At 42.5% G+C, this 22,021-nt stretch overlaps 2 protein-coding genes across 10 annotated transcripts in view; both read left to right on the top strand.

Annotated features, from left to right (window-relative positions):
* The window catches only part of TFCP2 (transcription factor CP2), a 48,931-nt gene extending 44,577 nt beyond the window's left edge, over window positions 1-4,354 (top strand). For 2 of the 5 annotated variants that reach the window (XM_040234152.1, XM_040234149.1), the window contains 4 exons: window positions 183-304; window positions 743-885; window positions 2,497-2,548; window positions 2,945-4,354. In XM_040234152.1, coding sequence (XP_040090086.1) covers window positions 183-304; window positions 743-885; window positions 2,497-2,548; window positions 2,945-2,979 — 352 coding nt within the window. In that variant the 3' untranslated portion in view covers window positions 2,980-4,354. Of the gene's footprint in view, window positions 1-182; window positions 305-742; window positions 886-2,496; window positions 2,549-2,941 lie in introns of all 5 variants that reach the window. The other 3 variants (XM_040234151.1, XM_040234148.1, XM_040234150.1) reach the window with 2 other exon arrangements.
* The window catches only part of CSRNP2 (cysteine and serine rich nuclear protein 2), a 33,076-nt gene that overhangs the window by 6,378 nt on the left and 4,677 nt on the right, over window positions 1-22,021 (top strand). The window contains exons 1-4 of one of the 5 annotated variants that reach the window (XM_040234144.1): window positions 10,936-11,197; window positions 16,623-16,860; window positions 18,127-18,386; window positions 21,351-21,647. In XM_040234144.1, the coding sequence (XP_040090078.1) occupies window positions 16,710-16,860; window positions 18,127-18,386; window positions 21,351-21,647 (708 nt within the window). In that variant the 5' untranslated portion in view covers window positions 10,936-11,197; window positions 16,623-16,709. The other 4 variants (XM_040234142.1, XM_040234143.1, XM_040234145.1 and 1 more) reach the window with 4 other exon arrangements.

Raw genomic sequence — 22,021 nt, 5'->3', positions numbered from 1 at the left:
ATACACCCCAGTGAGGAGTAATAATTCATAGCAAATGAGCTACACTGGTCCAAGGGCTGCCAGTTTTCAACCTGTGCTCTATAGTATTAATGTAGACACAAAGGTTCTTCCGTAAAATGTGCTCATCCTGAGAAATGTGACTAACAGGTTTTTTTTTTTTTTCCTTTTTCTCTCCTCCTCAGGATGGTGCGCCCAAGGCTAACTATTTATGTTTGTCAGGAATCCTTACAGCTAAGGGAGCAGCAGCAACAGCAGCAGAATCAGCAGAAGCATGAGGATGGAGACTCAAATGGTACTTTCTTCGGTAGGTCGTTCTGGACAGGCCAGGACAGATATGAAGAAAAATGAAGACATGACTTATGAGCATGTGTGATGGGAATTTATCAGGCAGCAGAGTCAGTATTTGCTAAAAGTAATGGTAATTGCTCTAATGTTTATTGAGTTCCTAATATACACTGGGCACTATTCTCAGCCTTTTTACAGGTTTTAATTTTTACGACTGGTGTCTCCTCATTGCAATATATTTTATTGTTCTTCCCCAACATTTAGGTGAGGAAAATGAGGCTTTGGGATGTTAAGTAACTTGCCCCAGGTCACACAGCTAGCAAGTGATTGAGCTGGGATTTCTGTTCAGGCAGTCTGCTTCTGCGTCCTTTAGAAAAATGGGCATTCATAGTGATGAGATTGCCTTTAAGAGCAGAGAAACTCTGTGCTGACTGTCTTTGCTTTCTCCCTTTTGCAGTTTACCATGCCATCTACCTAGAAGAACTGACAGCTGTTGAACTGACAGAAAAAATTGCTCAGCTTTTCAGCATTTCCCCTTGCCAGATCAGCCAGATCTACAAGCAGGGGCCAACAGGCATCCATGTGCTCATTAGCGATGAGGTAGATTGTTAGCACAGCTGAATCACCAGATGACAGTGATCTGTCTGGGCATATGACGGGAGCAGGAGCTGTTCCATGGGGGCAGCATGCTCTGTTTTCCAAGACAAGACGTTTTCAAACATTTTTGTTTGTTTACCTCCTAAGATTTTTTTAAAACTGTATCCCCTTGCACATTTTTAGGTTGACTTAAAAGTTTTTAAGTGTAAATAGTGGGGAAAATGTGCCCATTTGGGGTCATATTATAGGACATATAAAAATGAAATGATTGCTTCACTTTCTAACTATGTTTCATGTAACCTGAATACAAGAGTAATTTAATACCACTGTCATTTGTTTAAAAAAATACATGAATATACTTTTTAATGGAATATTTATATCATTTGTTTTAAGCTGATATTTTCATTCACTTCCCCCATAGAATTTTATCTTACCATAGTCTACTTTTATGCTTGAATGTCTTTTATTAGTTTTTCCTACTATATTACTTTGAAACAAAAACTTGTTTCAGTAAAAATTTAAAATTATTTGTTCTGGATAGAATTATCACCATAATTATACAATTGATTAAAACAACATAAATGTATTATATATTTTGATAAGTAATTGTTAAACATTAAGAAAAAATTTATTAAAAGTACATCTGGGAAGTTCCCTGGTAACCTCATGGTTAGGATTCTGGGCTTTCACTGCCAAGGCCTGGTTCAATCCCTGGTCCAGGAACCACAAGTCATGTAACTTGGCCAAAAATAAATAAATAAACACAATACGATGAAAGTGCGTATATTAATGAGATGGATGAGATTAACTGATTCCTTACCCTTTCTCCCAGACACAATTAATTCATGGATAAATACTGCCTAGTAATTACTAGAATGAAATAGAGTTCAATATCAATTCCATCCTGTTTTTTCCCCCTAGATAAGAAGTACTGTGGAATCTGATTCACATAAATTGATAGATAGGAATGGATGAAGTTTGCTATAATAGCATTGCTGGATTTTTTTTTTTTTTTAACTTCTGGGTTATGTGCCAAAAATTACATAGTGATGGTATCAAAAATTATTTTGAATCATCTGTCATTTGACAATTTGTGGTTAGGTCACCCTTCAAGTCTGGTGAAAAGAATTGAAAACTTCATGGGTCCACGACTATATCACCTAGTCACTCTAGTTCTCATTTGCAATTACACTTTTGCATGCTGAAGGCTTTTATAGCCTAGGGCAGTGTATCTCCATAAGCTTTCAGGAGGGTGAAACTCTTGCCTTTAGTTTATAAAATGGGGAAAAGGAGTTTGAAAAGGGAAGTGAGAAAGGAAAACAAGAGGTTCTCAGGTGGTTTTAGGAGAGAACAGATATAGATGTTTAATTCCTCCCATATGGGCCTGTCTAGATCTATGTGCTCCTTGGAAAGTCCGGGGATTAACCCAGGAAAATGCTTTCTCGAACTTTAAGAAAACTATTTCAGCTTTTAAAGCTTTTGTAAACTAAACAGGAAAGAAAACAAAACAAAGGATTGTTTTTCATTTATATCTAATATAATAAAAAGCCACATAGGCAAAATAAATACAGAAAACCAAGGTTTTTAATGATCAGCAAAATTTCCTTTTTTCAGATGATACAGAACTTTCAGGAAGAAGCCTGTTTTATTCTGGACACAATGAAAGGTAATAAAAATTAAGATAAATGCCTTTTTCAAAGGAGTCTGAGGGTTTTTTTAAATAGTAATTCTTTGAGGAGAGAGGGAAAATATTAACCACCATATTTGAGATAAAGAATGTGACATTATTGGAGATTGCTTCTTTGTGTGAATTGGCTCTTGCCATTGTCAGGGTAGACAAAGTGTGACTTTCTGCCATCATCTTTTACCTTCCATGGACAAGTGATGAAATTGAGGCAAAATGTTGTTTTTCTAGTGTATATTTATTACACGTATTCTGTGATAATAAGTATATTACACTTTGTCTTCCTGTTTTTTTCTTTCTCTAAAGAACCTTAGCACATATATTTTTCTTCTTCTGGAGGTGACTAAAGATGACTCTTTTTTCTTTTTCTTACAGCAGAAACCAATGATAGCTATCATATCATACTGAAGTAGATATGGCTGCTGCTTCCTTCACCCATGGGAAATTGTCCTCTTGGAGGGGATCACAAATGGAGATTTGAACGGCTGTAGGAACCTGACCTGTCTGACTATGTGGGGGAGTCAGAGACAGAGCCAGAACCCCAGCCATCTATGTTGGGGCATGCATGGATTTCTGCCTGACATGCATTTCTGCAACTGTTTCTTAGTTAACATTTCTGGATTCTATTGTTGTTGACTATCAATAGAAACTCCACATCATTTAGGGTGTGTGTGTAGGGCATAATGATGATAAGAATTGTGTGATGTTTAATGGAAAGATGTTAAATTTTGTGGTATGCAGCCCATGTAATTTTTTCTAACATAAAAGCAAACATCTGTATTCCATAAGACTAGATCCTCAGTCTTTTTTGCCTGTGGAAACTTCATCTAAGAAGAGAAATGTGGAGAAAGAACAAAATTCTTCTTTTAATTCCCCCATAATTCGATGACGAATAGTAATTTTGGCTAACATTTATTGCACATTTAATTGTGCCAGGCAGTGTGATAAATTCTTTAAATGGATTATCTTGTTTAAATCCTCTTAATAACCCTGTATGAAGTAGGTAATAATGATCGCTAATTGAAGATAAGGAAATGGAGTCACAGAGTGGCTAAGGAGCTTGCTGAGTAACAGGCAGCTAGTAGATAGCGACATGATGTGCAGACCCAGGCAGGCTGACTCGTATTCCCTGCTGCCCATGACTGCCGCCCTTGCCGTCCTCGGTGCATGCCATCCTTTCTTACTGTGGCTCCGCTGGTGAATCACACATAACAGTGAGCAAGAGCTGACAGGTTAACACCCAGAGGGACAAACCACACCTGGATGATGAACCAATCAAGAGCTATAAAAACTGAAAACACAGACACTTTGAAAGCGTCATTAGTTGTCAGATTCACAGAATTTAAGGCCGTGAAAACCAGGGATTATCTGTTATTCCCCAAACTCACTATTCTCGAATGGCCTCAGACTGTTGATTAATGGGTTAGACTCACCTCTGCTCTCTCTTTCCCCTCTGCATCTTGTATTGGGATAGGAGGTTCTTTTACTCGCGTATCGTTCTTTTATATAAGCTTTACAGTTCATCCCCATCCCATTCACATTCTTACCATACACTTGAGTTCTTCTGATTGTAATTGTGTGCGCTTGTGTGTGTGCACGTGTAAGCTGTAAAGTTTTATCCAGAAATCCCTCTACGTGCTATGCCGAGGTGAAAAATGATAATGTTCAAAAGATTCCGTATTGGATTTGGATCTCTGTGTGTGTGTATTTTTAAGCATTTGATAAAGTTTAAATGTTTTTATACAGAGATTTTTGTTGTTGTTCATTAAAATCAACCTGCAAAATGGTCTTGATTTCTTTTGATTTGAAAGAAATTGAAAATTTTGAAACTGGAAAATTAAGTCAAATGACTTTATTTAAAATTGACCTGGACAGCTTGACATATTAAGCCTAAATACTTTTTTAGTGACTGATTACTGGATGTCTCTATTTTTCTTTGTGGGGGGAGACATTTCTAATTGTATTGTGTTCCTAAGACTGGTTCTCAGCCTCAAGGGAGTCAGTTGTCTCCCCAGCAGGATGCTAATTTTTATTTTTATTTATTTATTTATTCCAATCCTCTGAATGTTAGGCTGGGAGGGTTGGACTTTTAAGGTCCTTTCTAAATCTGAATCTGTGACTCTTGTTTACTGTAAATGATACACAGAATTCTATTAATATATTTACTATAAATTTTATACTTGCTAATTTTTACTTGGAGTTAGAGGATTTTTTAAGAGTAGTTCTCAGATTTATATAGAGATGAATTTATATGTTTGTAATCATAGATCCTCAAATTAACTAGAACATCTCTTAGGCTTTCTTTAGCTCCAAAAAAATATTTATAGTGCCAGTGCTGTATAATTGGTAAGAATTGGTATAGTAATAGAACATTGTAATTATTCAGTTTCCTTTAAAAATTTTCATTTCTTCACTATCAATCTTTTCAATTAAATGAAAAATTTAAACTAGCTTTTTCATAATGAAAGTAATACACAGTGATAAGTTCAACAATAAAGAAGTAACTTTTTCTACTTATAATAACTTTAATAAAGTATAACTTTTTCTACTTATGTCCTAGTCCCACTCTGTAGAGGTAGTCATTGCAAAAAGTTTCTCTCTCAAACACACACAAACACACACACATATGCAGATGGGCTCATGTAGTTTTAATGGTCTGCAGTTTTCTTTTTTGTATTTAACATGTCTTGAACACCTTTCTATATTAGAATTTATAGTTTGACATCATTCTTTTGAAAAATGGTCATTCCCTATGAATGGCATTTAGGCTAAGTCCATTTAAGCATTTATTCTAATATTTTTTTGCATTTATTTCTAAAATACCTTCCAAGAAATAAAGTTGGCTGGCTTTTAGCTCTTTAACCATGTGATAGTTGGTATTTAAAATACAAAAGATGGTTTACTATTTCCATTAGAGTGAGGATATATAAGAAGGAGAAGAGTTAGATTTTAGACCCTCCTGAGAACTGTAGTAACATCCTATTTGACTTAGCATTGTCAGTACTGTTCCCTTGAAGTATAATAGGTTCCATCTAGAAGAATCTATAGTATAAAGAGTTTGATAGTTAAAAGGGAGACATTGGAAAGTAAAAGAATCATTGCAGAATTCTTAAGGATTGAATACCAATCACAACATAAAATGTGACTACTAAGTAATGAGGTCCCATATTATGCCCCAATGATAAGAATGTTTGCCCACATAAATGATTTATTTAAGAAGCCATTTAAAGGGAGCAGAAATGGAGGTCGTCATTTTGTCTGGAAAGAGATTACAATATGACAAATACAAGACAACTAGAGTCTGAGAGACCTGGGAAAGTGAGGTCCTCATGACGGGGCGGACCTGATTCCTGGAAGTCTGGCACTGTCAGGCACTGGATACACTATGAGGGGCAGAGCATGATCTGACCACTGTGAGTTGGAGGAGCAAGGGGAAGCTTGGCAAGTGGAGAAGGCTTGGCATAGTGGAACTAACCATGTCTCATTTAGGCCTAATGAAAGAGTGTTCTGAAAACCCTTTGTATCCCCAAGTGTTCTGAGAAAGTCTTTTGTATAGGGTTGCTGCAGAGATTTGGGCTATCTTCAAACTTCCATGAAGTATTGGCTGAAGCTTCAGCATTTAGTTTTGAAAGTAACACAAATTTCAGATGCAGATATTTGAAGTCAGGACTGAGTTTTTCCTTCTCCACTGAAGCTTTTTCCTCTGGCCAGTACCTAATAATTCCAGGTAACTGAGGACCCAAGAGCTCAAATTGAGCCTTTGTACCATTTTTCCGAATGTTTGGTGGGCTTTCTAGGCTACGGACGGTTCCTCTACGGCAGTTCGATCTGTTAGGGCCTCTGCTGGTCTGTTATGAAAACTAGCCTCACCAGGAATGGTACAAGTGCCCTCATCTAGCTGGATCTTTTTCCTGATATATAAAACAGTCCTGTCTCATTCTTTTGCTTCTCCTAAAAACTGCTCATATTTTCTCAGTTGTGAGCTAAGGTTTTTCCTGCTAAAATATGTTTATTTTCATTTGTGATTAAATTTTTGTTTCATTATACAAACTCCAAGACTTAAATGAGGGAGAAAGATGCTTTATGTGATGTGAGGTTAATGGCATCAGTACTTGTTTTCTGTTTTTTCAATATTTTATTTCTCCTTGCTTCTTTTAATGACCTTTTATTTTACCTTTGACCGTAAACTCCCATCTATTTCTACTTCCTCCCTGTTTCCTCATCTTTCCTCTTCACATCCAGATTTCTTTTATGTTTTTCTTTATGAATACTGGCCGGTTCAACAAATTAATTTGGAAATTGCAACTAAATCTAGCATTTGCATTCTCAAATGCAGAGGTGTAGAAGTTGTTTATGGGCTTTCCTGGTGGCCCAGTGGTATAGAATCTGCCTACCAGTGTAGGAGATGTGGGTTTGATCCCTGATCTGGGAAGATCCCACATGCTGTGGAGCAGCTAAGCCCTTGCACCACGACGAGAGCCTGTGCTCCAGAGCTGGGGAGATGCAACTGCTGAGCCCACTCACCCTAGAGCTTGTGCTCCATAGCATGAGAAGCCACGGTGAGAGGCCTGTGCACCTCAACGAGAGTAACCTCCCCTCACCACAATTAGAGAAAAGCCAGAGCAGCACTGAAGACCCAGCACAGCCAACTTTAAAAAAAAAGTTGCATATGAATTACAATTTTCAGTTGGATTAATATCAATTATAAGAAAACTTGGTATTTAAAAAATACTAATGTGTTACTTACTATGTGCTGTGCTGTGCTTAGTTGCTCAGTCACGTCCAATTCTGCAACCCCATGGACTGTAGCCTGCCAGGCTCCTCTGTCCGTGGAATTCTCCAGGCAAGAATAGTGGAGTGGGTTGCCATATGCCCTCTAGCTCTTCCCAACCTAGGGATCAAACCCAGGTCTCCTGCATTGCAGGCAGATTCTATATCGTCTGAGCCACCAGGGAAGCCCTCAGGAGGTAAACAGCAATCTGCAGTGATTAAAATGAGGAATGTGTACCTCACCCAAACAGTACTATTTTGTATTATGTGGAATCTTTGGGGACATGGGTAATAACCTAGGTTTATTCTATTCTATGAATCTATGTTTTCATGTATTTGTGTAAGGTGAGGTACACATTCCTCATTTTAATCACTGCAGACTGCTGTTTTCTTTGAGTTCTTTTTTTTTTTTTTAAATCACTGAATCGCCAGTGAATTCCCTCTTTCTGAATTCTAATGTCTAATTTTTCATATAAGGGTTTAATTAATATCTTTCCTTAGACATCTGTATAACTTTGCTTCAGCCTTTCATTCACCTTTTTTAGGTTTATTAAGCTTGACTTCTCTAAATTCATCCTTGTACTCTAGCTCCTCAAAAATGGTTGTTATTTTGCTTTATTAATAGGTTTTTGTGTGTATTATACACTTATGTAGATCAATTTGTGAATGTCTTGTTTTTTGAAACCTTCCTTGATAAAACATACAGCTTCTTCTTATTTGTGCTTTTCAGTTGCTATGGTCCTGTCTTTCTCCCAGATTTGCTCTACTGATCTCTTTTGGTTAGTGTGGAATTAGTCACAAAGGTGCCTGTCTCTCTAGATCTGGATTCTAATTAAATGTAAATTAGTAAAGTAACATACAGCCTCAGGGCTAAATCTACAGATTCCCTATCGAAAAACAAATAACAGTGGCTTGGATTTGTATCTTAACTCTTTTTCTCTAAGCATCTCAGCACATAGTATCCTCTGATATATTCATTTTCAGCCTCCCAGGAGAATGTACTCTTTTATCTTTTGTTTGGTAAAGAGTGGTTGATAAAATGCATACTTTGGTGTCAGATGAACCCTTGTTCAAATCTCAAATCTTGCTCTTCCTGGATGTGACCTTGGACAAAACAATCTCTTAAACCCCAACTTTCTCATCTTAAAAAGGAGATAATTCTTAATTCATAGGGTTGTTAAGGAGATTACAAAGGATAATAAGTATAAAACAGTTATATCTTGTTGCAGTTTTATTCCCTTGCTTAATAAATTTAGGATACTATTGAAGGCAAGATCACCGCTACGTGTAGATATAATCGAAAGACAGATGTATAAACACTGACCAGGATATAAAATTTGACCTTTGGTTTTTGTCTTTGTTGTTCTTGATTATCTGTCTTTCCTTCCTACTTGAGTTTTTTGCCCCTAAAACCCACCCAGCCATGAATTATGCATGGTCTGGAACAAAACAGTCACATTTAGAGTTAGATGTCATGTCCATTGCTATAATTTACATATTAATATTAGCGTTTCTCTTTTACTTTTCCTTATAACTTCCACTCTACTGCACTCCTAGTTATTTGACCTCCACTGGTCCTGCTTGGGCTGTAAGCAGAATCACAATTATTATGAGTGAACTGGCACCATTGTAATAACTTACCTAGTGATTCTATCAAGACAATGAAATGTGGTGAAATATAGCTCTGTGAGAAGTGGTTGTGATGTTTGTTCTAACAATCCAGATGATCCTTTTGACTGATCTACAGCTTACTGGCAAACTGGATTCTCTCAAAGGATGTGCTAACTTTGCTTTGGCTGTCTTCTAATTTGGTGTCATTAACCAAGAAAGCTTGGGTATTGAGGCTGATGGTACTCTGATAAATTTCCCTGACTGACTGCTCAGATTCTAGATGTGCTGGTATATGAAACACTTTTAGCCTACCCAACATGGCCTTCGGGCTATTTTTTGTTACTCATCCCACTGACTCTAAACATCCTGGGGTCTTCTCTTCCTGTGTGATTCCTGTGTGTCCAGGAAAAACAGAATCATATGAACATTTATATCACACTGTGTTGTCAATAGTTTATACCACTATTTAACCTCCACAAAATCCTATGAGATACATACTTTTATCCCCATTTTGCAGATGAGGAAGCCAAGGCACAGGGAAGTTAGTTACCTTGCCAAGGGTCACACCATTAGTAAGAGGAGTTGGGGCTTGTAGTCAGGCCATCTGGCTCCAGATTTCATGCTCTTGGTTACATGTTATATCATGCCTAACTTTAGCAGATAGGTGGATGATCAGTACTCTAAGGATTGCTTTTTTGTGATCTGCTTTTTTTCATTTTGCAGTGTTGTATCTTGGTCTCTCTGAGTCTCTTAATATCACCTAGGGGAGAGAACTGGAATTCTTGGCATTTTTCCAAGTCCCTTAACCTCTCAGTTCTAAAACTGAGATGGCTTGGTACCCGGGAGATCTGGCTCATAGTTCTTGGTGGCAATGTAAGTGCACCGTGCTTTGGAAGCAGCCTAACCAGAGTTTAAATCCTGCCATCCATCCATTTGATAAATAAAAAGCTCCTCAATGCCAAATACCATGCTTTGTACTTGGTGCTGAGGATACAGTAAACAAAACAACTTCTTACTCTCATAGAATTTACTCAATTGATAAAAGACTGAAGGATAAATACACATCAAATAGTAAATGCTTAAGAAATATAGGGCAAGGGGATAGATACTTAGGGGAAGCCCCGTTTTAGAAATATGGTTAAGGAAGTGTCTCTGATGAGGGGACGTTTGAGCAAATATTAAGTCGAAGAAGTAAGTATAGGTCTAGCTGGTGAAAGAGTGTTCCATGATCGTCCCGTTGCAAAGAATCTAGTGGGCCAGGGCAGTTAAAACAGAGAAAGGGAGGGGAAATGTAAGAGACAAGCTGACAGACAGGATGGTGGTTGTTCAGGCGAGAGGATTCACCTATATCTTACAGGGCCTTATAGGTCAAAGGAGAGACCTGTTCTTCCATTCTGAGCGAGACAAGACCAAGACTGGGTGTCCTTGGCAAACGACGTACAACATTCCGATTTCTGAGTCTTAGTTCTCGGTTTTAAAAATGAGTTGCAAAATTGTGAAGATCAGAAATCACGTCAGAAAATCTGGAAAGAAAACAATCCATCAATACACACTGAAGATTACTCTGCATTGCTTCTATTTTCTTTATACTCTGGGCAGGCTGCAGCACGTCGCGCTGCTTAAGACTTAGATCCCCTGAGCGGGGATAAGGAGGATTACGTTCCTTAGACCTGGAAGTGTGGGCCTGATGAAAGGAAAAGGGGAGTTTTAGAAGAGAATCTGTTTAGTCATCTAAGATCTGGAGCTGAGGGTCTCCCCTCATCCTCTTCAAAAGGCTGCAGCGACGTCAAACTCGCTTTCCCAGGCTGCAGTGGAATCACAGCCTTCTGAGTCTGTTTGCCGGCGAGTTTCGGCTCTACGCAGGTAGCCGCCTCCAACTCCCGGCATGCCGCTGGGCGTAGGACTATCACGTAGACTCCATTTCCCAGCCTGCCCCGGGGCTCGGTCAGGACGTGCCGGCGCCTATAAGAGCCAGAGCGCTGCGGCCGGAGCCTATTGTTAGCCGGAGCCGGGGCGGTTCTGGGCGGCTGCTGCCGGGGGGCGCCCGAGTTGTCGGAGCCGCCCGCCCTCTGCCGCCTGCCGGCCGACCTGCCCACCCATCGTCCCTCCCCGCCCTGCCGCCCTGGGAACTCCCAGACCGTCTGTGCGGCCCCGGGACTCGCTTTCTCCTCCCTCCTTCCACTTGGGCTAGGGCGGCGGCAGCGGGGGCGGCAGAGACCATCACGGGAGGAGGCAGCTGCGGCGGAGCCGGTAATGGGCCTAGGGGTGGGGGGCGGAGGGTGCCTCCTCGTCCTTTCTCGGGATCGGCCCCCGGGCGACTGTGGAGGAGTGGTCAACACAGAGCCGCGCGGATGGAGGGGTCAGAAATGAGGGAGGCACGGCCGGCAGCGGTCGGGGGGCGGGGAGCTAGAGCGCCGCCGGGAAGGGAAAGAGTCGGGAGAGGCGTGGGAGCCAGGGGCACGGAGGACGCGGGCCCGGACTGCGGGGGCAGCTTAAGGGAGACCGACCAGCGGCTTAGAAGCCGGCAGGAATTCGGATTGCGGGTTGAGTGCGGAATGGAGTGGAGATGATGTAGGTTGGAGGGAAGTGAAGGAAGGGGAGGGGGGAAATAGAAGAAAATGTGGGAGGAGTGGTTGGGAATTTGTGGGTAGCAGGCAGGAAAGGATGGGGAGCTGGGTAGGGGCTGCAGACGCTCGGAGTGAGCAGGAAGATTAGCGGGAGTCAGAGTGAAAAGGTACCCCAGCGCTGAAGGGCCCCGCGGGGGTGTCCATGAAGGGGACTGGTGACTGGACATGTCCTTTCAACCCAGGTTCCTGAGGTCTCCCATTTTTTTGTGTGGCGTTGTGTGGGAAAACGAAAGCATCAGTTGCCCTAGTTGCTAGTTGGATCTTTTTTCACAGGCCCAAACACGCAGCCTACTGCCATCCATTCCTTTTAGTGCCACGGTCTTGATTCATCCTTTTAAAGGGAGCTAGAGTGGCAGTGTGACACATACACGGTTCTTAAGTATGAAACGTTAGAAGTTATCCCCGAGAGACACAGTGTCCCCATGTCTTGCAGTTTTCAGTTCAAGGTAAATCCATTGTTAACTCAGATTTTCCTTTTCTTTTACCGACTTTCCAATTTGCACATGTCCAGAGCCAGGAGGATGTTGATGTGTGCCAGGGTTATAAACGACTGGAGATCCTTGAGAGTTCATGGGTCCTGCAGCGCCATGTTCCAGGTCTCCCACAAAGATCTCGTGCCCTTCATAGGATGGGAGTTTAGACATGGAAAGCCAGATCCTAACCTTGTGTCAGTGAAGGGCTGAAACCAGAGGGAAGGTTGGAGGGGAAAAGCTTCCTTGAAATTCCTAGTTTAAACAAAATGTTTTCCCTTGAGCACCTTGTTAGTTCATGATCCTGGTTATCACAAGGACACATGCAGCCACAAAATTCATAGTATTTGAGGAGCAGCTCACAATATTTCGTAAAAGGAGAAACAGGACTGGTCATCTTATTTAGGTTGATCCTAACTCATCTTATTTAGGTTGATCCTAACACTTCGCAGCAAGCTTTCCTTCCTCTAATCCAGCTACACATGGTAGCTCTGACATCTTACTAGAGATTTTCGGCCCTTGACCTTTAGCAGAAGGTTGGGTTCCAGTCGAGTAGAAGTGGGATGTGAGAGGTACCTCGTCTTATTTTGGACTCATTTAGGAGAGAGATTCCATTACCTAAACTCTGTCAATACATTCTGCATCCACAGAATTAGGGGAGGGGCAGTTCCTTTCTTGCTAGTCTCACATATGCTGGGTTTTGGGGTTTGAGGGCGGTTATAGGAATCCTCACAGGCCTGAAAAGGCTTAAGCTTAGTACTAAAATACATATATGCTGTAAATCTATTTTATTTGGTGCTAGCCTACTCTCTTATATATACTGTGGATCTGAATTATTTTGTATACCTTTGGGAAATGTTCAACTAGCAGAAATGCCTAAGAAAAGGCAGTAAGGCGTGCAGCTAGAAAGTGTCAGCTGACCTTTCATTTTAATGGCACAAAAGCTTTTATAGAGGCTTGCATTATTTTCTCCAAAAGCATTTATTCTTTGAGTTGGTCATTTTGACAGTTAACGGTCAGTTATGACCTGCATTTTCAGTCTCATCTTGATTATTTCGGTATGGGTGAAGTGCTTGGAGTATAAGTTATAAGTGTTTTTCTCAAACATAGGCATTGATCCTCTGCCAAAGAATAGTTGAGAGAGGTGGGGATGACTGATTTCTAACTGTGGTTGGAAAGGAAGTTGAATTGATAAATTGAAAAGTGGAACCCATTGTTGTTATTGCTATTTCAGAAAAGGATTTCTTCAGGCCACAGTGGAAGTGGATGGGAGGTTTCTTGGTGCCCAGTGGACATCTTTATCTCACAAGTCAAGTTCACTCCAGAGAGCTGGACAAGGAAAGCTGGGTTGGAATCTTAAGTTATATGGGTTCTCAGGACAGAATTTTTGGATTTTTTTTTTTCTTTTTGATAAGAATGGGTTAATGGCAGAAAAAGTGATGCTAACATCCTGGATAGGGTGAAAAGAGCTCAGTCAGTATGCACATTACTTATATATATTACTTTATATTACATATATTACATTACATTACTTACCCATTCAGATGATTCTCAGACATTTTAAGGAAAATATTTTTCTCCCAGGTTTTGCATCTTTTTTTCTTCTTTCTTACTAGCCTCCTCCTATCATTGCCCAGAAACCTCTTTTCCAGAAATGGGAGTGAGGAAGACGTAGAAAAAAAAGAATAGAGAAAGCAGCCAGTAATCCTGGCTGCCCAGAGTGCACAAAAAGTGACCTGAAGAGAAAAGATACCCTGGGGGCAGCTGGGTTAAAGACAGTGGAGGATTATATTAAAGCACCATCTTGGACCAGACTCAGTCATTCAGAAGGAACCCACACTCCTAGAAGCAAAGGGACACCAGAACAGAGGACAAGAGTCCACATTTGCTTACCTGGTGGTCCGGTGGCTAAGACTCTGCCTTCCAACGCAGGGGGCATTGGTTCAATCCCTGGTTGGGGAACTAAGATCCCACATGGAACAGGATGCCGCCAAAAAAATATAAATAAGTAAATAAGACTTTTAAAACTTCATTTAAAAACAAATCTATTACTCAATGGACATGAGTTTGAGTAAACTCCGGGAGTTGGTGATGGACAGGGAGGCCTGGTGTGCTGCAGTCCATGGGGTTGCAAAGAGTTGGACACGACTGAGCGACTGAACTGATGAGTACCTTCAGGCTTAGGAACAAGGCACTTTCCTAGTGACAGTATTAACTGATTCTCAGTTAAAACTGAAGCTGGACTTCAGTCCTTTCTAAGAAGGATTTTGAACTCAAGCCAGCATTTTTATATGGTCAATAAGATTTTCTGGTGGGGAGGAAATGTTGAGTTCAGTGGTCAACATTGTTTTTCTTTTTTTATTCCTCCCCATAAGTACTCCATAGCAAGGGTCTCACCTCCTCCAACAATAGAATGAAATGAGATTTGGTAGTTAATAGGCATCTTCAAGCCCAGCTGAAATCTTAACCTTAAATAAAAGTCCATGGCTCCCTCCATTCTTACCCATGTCCTAGGAATGTCGTGACCCAAGATCATGTCCTAAGAATGTGATCTCCTAAAATGGGTAACCTGAAGAACAAAATTGATACTTTGGGCTCATTTTTAAATTTAATTACAATTTGTATCTAGTACTTGATTTTTTTTTCCTTTCAGGCCAGTTTATTTCAGGAATGTGTTGGTCTGAGACCTATGAGGACAGGTTTCTTAGGTGCATCTTGTGACTTGAATTTTTATGAGATCTGGCTAGGTAAATTAAGAAATACCTAAAGTACTTATTAGGTCTGGTTGACTGTGGAGCTGAACCAAGAGCAGGCAAATTGCTTCCAAAACACAGTCTAGAAAATCATCACTGTAGCAGGCACCTCTTGACACCACAGTATATTCTGGGGAGCTGCTCTGCAGTCATGCCGCCCTGGCTTTCTGGGCAGTGTTGTTATTCCTGCTGCATAATTAGCAACTAGTGAGATCATAGTCTGGGGAGATTCTGGCATTACTGAGGCAGAGCAGGGAGCTTTTGCATCATCATATGTGGCCCCGGCTCTGACAGCGTTTCTGTTGAGCAGATTCTTATCCTTGGGAACTCAAGTCCAAAGATGGAGGAGAAAGATCTGTCCCTGGGAAATGGACTATCCCAGACTCCTTGGTTGTGTGGCAGCATGTTGAAAACACTGCCTGCCATAATAATGTAACCAGAGTAATTCATCACTTCTTTGCTATTTGTCATGCCCTTGCCAGTTTCTTTATAGAGGGCAAGGATTGTGAAGGAAAGTCTTCTTGCAGAGGGGATGATGGTAGGTCAACCGAGCCCAGGTTTATGGAGCAGTAGGCAATTGGGAAAGGGTCTGGGTTTTGAAGCCAGTGCAGTTTCTAATCTTCAGTCCATTCCTTCCCCCCATACCACCCCAACCCCCCTTCAGTCCATTCTTTAGAATCTCATTTGTCCTTTTCAGGAGCCTGGTGAGACACTTTACATTTGTGAAGATCTCAGTAAAGCATTTCCCTGTGTACTTTGAAATTGAAAGCCTACAGCAGTGTTTCCCAAAGTGTGTTCCGAGTCCTTTGCCCTGTAAGATACTCTAGAAACAAAGGATTACAGATATGCGGAAGCCCTGCCTTCTGTTTCCTCTTACCCTTCACCAGGTTCTTTAACATATTAAAAGTCTCTAAAAGGTCTTTGTAAAAGCACTTTTCTTAAGTTCTTTGACACAGCAGTCTTATTTCCATGTAAAAGCTATTAATATATTAATATAGTGTGTGTGTGTGTGTTAGTCGCTCAGTTGTGATGGGCTGTAGCCCACCAGGGGCTTCTATGTCCATGGAATTCTCCCGGCAAGAGTACTGGAGTGGGTTGCCATTCCCTTCTCCAGAGGATCTTTCCGACCCAGGGACTGAACCCGGGCATTACAAGCGAATTCTTTACCGTCTGAAATTCTTTACCGTCTGAAATTCTTTACCTGGGGGCACCAGGGAAGCCCCCCACCCTACCCCTGTCTCCAATTTTCAGATACTATAAAAATTCACTTGTAGGAGGAAACTGAGGCACACTGACATGTGCCCCCTGCCCCCCCAACACACACACCCTAGGCCTCTATTAATGAATATCTGTGGAACTAGTTTATTTAGTGGATACACTTTGGGAAATACCAGGCTATATTTCCAGGAAAATAATTGGATCTAGTATAGGTTGAGGCATAGCCTAATTCTGCCTTTGATCCCCAGTCCCTCCTGCGGGCCCTGTGGAGAGCTCTCCTGGGCAAGCAGAAGAGCACTACTGTTATCCCAGGGCTAATGAAGCCTTGAGCCCAGCTGGCTTGGAACCAAAGGCCTTCACTCCACTGGGAAAGGTGCTGCTGTTACTCATCTCATTATTTGAAGAGTGATTGAGGCTGGAGGGGCTAGGGAGAAATAGAAGAAGGAGAGTGCTGACTGGAATAAGCAAAGATATGACCTTGTCTCAAGAGAGTAGATGTCTGTGCTAGTGACTCTGGGGCCTGCTTCTGCATGGAGAGCTGTGTGTATAGACCTGGGAGTGGTCTGTCTCAGGACTGGAGTGCTGATTCCTCTTCTCCCCTGGGCAGAATCCTAATGTACCTGGCTACCTGCTGGTGAGCAGGGGCTTTGGGGCCAACGTGGTGGGCTCCCGCAAGGAAACCCCTTTGAAACCAATGGATGCATTCGCGGGCTCGGGTCTCAAGAGGAAGTTTGATGATGTGGATGTGGGCTCGTCAGTTTCCAACTCTGATGATGAGATCTCCAGCAGTGACAGTGCCGACAGCTGCGACAGCCTCAATCCTCCTACGTCTGCCAGCTTCACACGTGAGTGAGCCGCTCCCTGCCAGCCTGCACCCCAGTCCCCCAAGCAGTGGAGCCCTTTGCAGCTCTCACAACAGCTTCTGTCCAGCTTGGGGATTTGTCCTTAGTTGTAATCTCTCCCACTCTTAGCTCAGTCATGCTCTTTGGAGGACCTCATTGCTCTAATATCATAGACTTAAGTGGGATTTATTCTAGCTGATTTTACTTGGGCTGTGATTTTTGGGTCCCCAGAATGGGTCGAATTAAACTGAAGAAGGAAGAGTCCAGGAGTTTACCCTTTCCCACCAGAATCCCATATAGTTCCACACAATTGTAGCTCTAGCAAGAAGTAAATGCTTACTGCCTGATAAGGTAACTGGGGCATCTCAATGCTTCTTAATTCTTACAGCTCAGTTAGTTTCTTGGAAGGAACTTCTGATTCTATAAATCAGGGATTATCTGTGGGCTAAATCTGACCCACTGTCCATTTTCATAAATAAAGTTTTATTGGAACACAGCCACAATACCCAGTGTCTATGGTGGCTTTCATGCTACAACAGCAGAGGTGAGTAGTTGTAACAGAGACCTTGTGGCCTGCAAAACCTAAAATATTTACTACCTGGACCTTTACAGAAGTTTGCCATGTACTGCTATAGATCAGCACTGTCTAGGGAGTGTTCCCTGCTGATCTAGTGGTTAGGATTTGGCACTTTGACTGCTGTGACCCAGACTCAATCCCTTGTCAGGAAACTGACCTACAACCCGTGTAGGCTACACAATCTGTGTGGTATGGCCAAAACAAAAAAATGTGGTCCAAAAGAATTTTCTGCTATGATAGAGTGTTCTGTATCTGTATTGTCCAGTATGGTAGGCATTAGCCATATGTGGCTATTGAGTGCTTAAAGTGTGATTAGTGTAACTGAGGACCTGAATTTTAAGTTTTTATTTCAAGTACGTTGTCACATGTGACTAGCAGCTGCTGTATTGGACAGTGAAGTTGTGTAGATTGTTAAATCCCGAAAAGATTACCTACATTTCTCTTCCTAACTGATCTCTAAAAATAGATTTTGTGGTCATCTGTTTGGCAGAAGTCAGCCAGGAGGCAGTGGTATGGACCTGGTGATGGTCAAGGTCCTTTCCAACTGTGCATTTAAAGTTTGAAGATTTGGAAGGTCTCAAGGTACAGGAGCACCTTTGGAGAAGAGTTGAGAGCCTAGATGGATGAGAAAGAATAAGGTCCTCCAACAGGCCCTCTCTGGGTTAATAAAACTTTCTGTGCTCCCTTCTCAGCCACATCCATCTTGAAGCGGCAGAAGCAGCTGCGGAGGAAAAATGTGCGTTTTGACCAGGTGACTGTGTACTACTTTGCTCGGCGCCAGGGTTTTACCAGCGTGCCCAGCCAGGGTGGCAGCTCTCTGGGCATGGCCCAGCGCCATAACTCTGTACGCAGCTACACACTCTGTGAGTTTGCTCAGGAGCAGGAGGTGAACCATCGGGAGATTCTTCGTGAACACTTGAAGGAGGAGAAACTCCATGCCAAGAAGATGAAGGTGCCTAAGGGGTCTGGGGTCTGATACTTCCCCTGTGTCAAGAAAAAGCAGAAAACCATCTAGGTCTATTGTGTTTTTCTTTTTTGTTTGTTTGTTTGGTTTGGTTTGGTTTTGGACTGTTGCCCTTGGTATGTAGAGATTCCACATCTTTCTAAAGAAGAATCTCAGATTTGGAATCAAATCTCAGTCTGAGACACTATTGTCTGTGGTGGGGAGTCTAGCAGAGACTCCCTAGACTTCCCTACCCTTCCCCCATCTATCACTGTTTAAAATTTGAGTGACTACTTGAAGACATTCAGGTCTGCCACCCCTGGACCCTTAGGAAGCACAGTGTTTTCCATTTCTCATCAAATGATTATCCATTGGCTTGATGCACAGAACAGGTGTTGGATCTTTTGGATCCTTTGAAAGGATGCTGCCAATTCTGTACCTCCCCTTGCTTCTAGATGATAGGTTTTAAGGTATAAACAATAGCCTTACCAAATAGTTATTTTGATGTGTATAGTACTGGGCCTGCAGTCTGCTGCTGCTCAGGAGAGCAGGGCTGGAAGGCCCACCTCAGATTTCTCTTTAATAGCTCCACATTTGCTCTTTGCACCACCTGGCACTCAGCTCTGGTTTCCACCAGTCTGCAAAATATTGCCCTCAGAGTTCCTAGTTCCGAGCTTGGAGAACACTGCTTCAGGCCTGGCCAAGTTTCTTGTGGGCTCAAAGCATGCAGACCCATGTTAAAACAGGTGGCTGCTTTATTTCCAGGGTCATGGGTGAAATCCTGATGAGACACACAGTGCAGGAACGTTGGAGAACCAGTGACAGAGGTTGTATATGAACTAATCTCAGTGCTCTGTCCCTTTGAGAGCTCTGCGTCTGCTGCCCGCAGTCCATGCCTCAAACCTTACACCTGTTTTTCTAACTACAGTGACATTCAGGCTTCCCTGTCTTCTGTCTGAGAAATTCCATCACTGACCTATCACCTTCCTGCTGCTATAGCAACAGCTGAGCAAATAAACTTGTCATCATTTGCCATGAAGGCTTTCTTCCCTTTCCTTCTGTGTCAAGAGAACACCCTTACTTTGGACCAGTTTACTCTTTTCTTAGAAATCTTTCCTATCTTTAGCACTTTATAGAAGAGGCAGTTGTTCTCAAAAATAATACATTTTGCATCTCTCATATGCCATCTATCATCTAATCTTTGTTTTCCCTTTGGACTTCCATCAAGAAAAACAAAAACACTGATGCTTTGCATCAGTATTAGTACCTATAATTTTTCTAACATTTTTATTACTTTCTTTGGCCTTTTAACCATATGGAATTCACTCTTAACAAATAGTATGAATTGGGAATCTAACATTTTTTTTTTTTCCCAAAAGAATAGACAGTTATCCCAGTACCATTTAATGACTAGAATCTTTCTCACTGATTTGAAGTGTTCTTCTATTAGGCTATATTAAATTCTCCTGTCTGTCTACATGGTTTCTTTCTATTGCATTTCTAATCTCTTTCCTTTGATAGGATATCAAGGAGGGGAGGGAGGTGCTTCGGAGGAAGCCAACCCTGGTGAAATGGGCAGGAGCAATGCTCAGGTCTGCAGGAAGGCCCCTCGTAGTTGGCCTGCCTGCAACAGAAATAATAGATGTGGGGTTCCCCAGAAGCGCCACTTTATTTCTCTCATTCCTCTTCTCACCTCCCACAAACAAACAGAACAGGTTTGTAGCTTATTAGCCGGGTCTGTTGCATCACATCTCTCCCAGGAGTTATTCCTTTACCAGCATTCTTCTGACTGGCTGATGAAATGAGCCAAACCCACCAGTAGCTTGGCTTTCATCCTGCCAGTAGCTTCCACAGCCCTGGGGATCATAAGGCCTCATTTTCTTTACCTGAACTCTCGAGTGGGTTTTCAGAACTCATTCAGCCACAAATTGTCTTCAGCCTGTCCTTCCACTCAGATCGCCCTTCCTGCCTCTTTGTCCGTCTTAGCCAGCAAACCCAGATTCCTTCCTGTAGAGAGTACACGCAGTATTATATTTGCCACCCTACCTCACATGCAGCTTTCCTTTGAAACCAAATAAAAAGGATTAGAAGGGAGAAAGAGGGAATTCCCTGGTGGTCCACTGGTTAGTACCTCAACGCTTTCACTGCTGAGGGCCCAGGTTCAATCCCTGGTCAGGAACCAAGATTCCTGAATCCATGCAGCATGGCCGAAAAAAAAAGGAAAAAGAATATATTTCTTTTAGGCCATGGGAAGTGAGGGCTTTCGTGGTAGCCATTGATAACTTGCTCACTTTGTTCTCCTCCCCATAAAATGAAGCTCTTCTGTCTATGCTCAGATTATTACTCAGACTGTGAGGATTCAGGTTCATTGACAAAGACACGATAGGTAGCCTCGTACTGCACCTTAACGTACTCGTCTTCCCGGAATTGTGGTGTGGGGTCCTTCGGAGTGCAAACTAACAGGTGTTTTGCAAGGCTGTTTACAGCCAAGGAATATCCATCCGTTGAAGTGCCTTCTCTTCATCCATTTATTAGATGGCAGGTACCTGAGGGGCACAAGGCTGGAAATGGAGGGTGTAACTGGGGGAAAATTGCCTTCTCGGGGGGAAGGTGAGATAGATTTGGAGAAACTTTGAGCCAGAAAGGTGGCGTCCCTTGTGTTGACGGGCTGGTGTTGGTGCTACACAGTCTTCCTGCCCTCCTGCTCTAGATTCTTCTGGACCGACTCTGTCCAGTATGGTAGGCACTTGCCATACCAGTGGCTATTCATACTTAATTAAAATGAGAGAAAGGGTAAAGCTCACTTTGTCGGTCGCACTAGCCCCATCTACCGTGCTCGGGAGCCACGTGTGTGCGGGACAGGCTGCCTGGCGTCTGCGTCGCGGCAGCAGGCTCGCTTGGCCTGACCTGCTCTAGTTGCGCCCGGTGAGGAGGCTGCTCTGGCACCTGACCTTCCTTCCTGTCTCCTGGCAGCTGACCAAGAACGGAACGGTGGAGTCGGTGGAGGCCGACGGCCTGACGCTGGATGATGTTTCAGATGAAGATATTGATGTGGAAAATGTGGAGGTGGATGATTACTTCTTCCTGCAGCCTCTGCCCACCAAGCGGCGACGCGCCCTGTTGCGGGCTTCTGGGGTCCACCGCATCGATGCTGAAGAGAAGCAAGAACTTCGAGCCATCCGCCTGTCACGGGAAGAGTGTGGCTGTGACTGTCGACTGTATTGTGATCCAGAAGCATGTGCCTGCAGCCAGGCTGGGATTAAATGCCAGGTCAGTCCTCCCTGGCCTGTGGTGGCGTAGTGACCATAGTGTGGCCTGACCGCAGGTGACCTGTGACCCCTGGCACCCGAGTCAGGGGTGTTGTCTGGTGTGGGTGCAGTAAATGTGGGGGGGGGGGGGCCCTGTGTAGGGGGTAGCACTCCCCATTCTACAGCCCTCCTCCACCAACAAAGAAAACAAGTATGGCAGGATTCTTAGGCTGTGGAGATAGGGATAATTTTTTTTTTTTTCCTGTGTCTCTCACCTCAGAGATGATAAGAAGCAGTTGTCAGCACCTGGAGGAACGGGGTTAGTAAGTTTCACATTTAGTAGCTGTCCTTAAATACTGACTGATTCCTTGTAAACAGAAGCAAAGAACTGAGGAA

The sequence above is a fragment of the Oryx dammah genome, unplaced genomic scaffold (genome assembly GCF_014754425.2).
Source record: "Oryx dammah isolate SB20612 unplaced genomic scaffold, SCBI_Odam_1.1 HiC_scaffold_29, whole genome shotgun sequence".
In the NCBI taxonomy this organism is placed as follows: domain Eukaryota; kingdom Metazoa; phylum Chordata; class Mammalia; order Artiodactyla; family Bovidae; genus Oryx; species Oryx dammah.
Note: the sequence above shows the minus strand (reverse complement) of the source record. Positions and strands in the feature narration are given on the sequence as shown.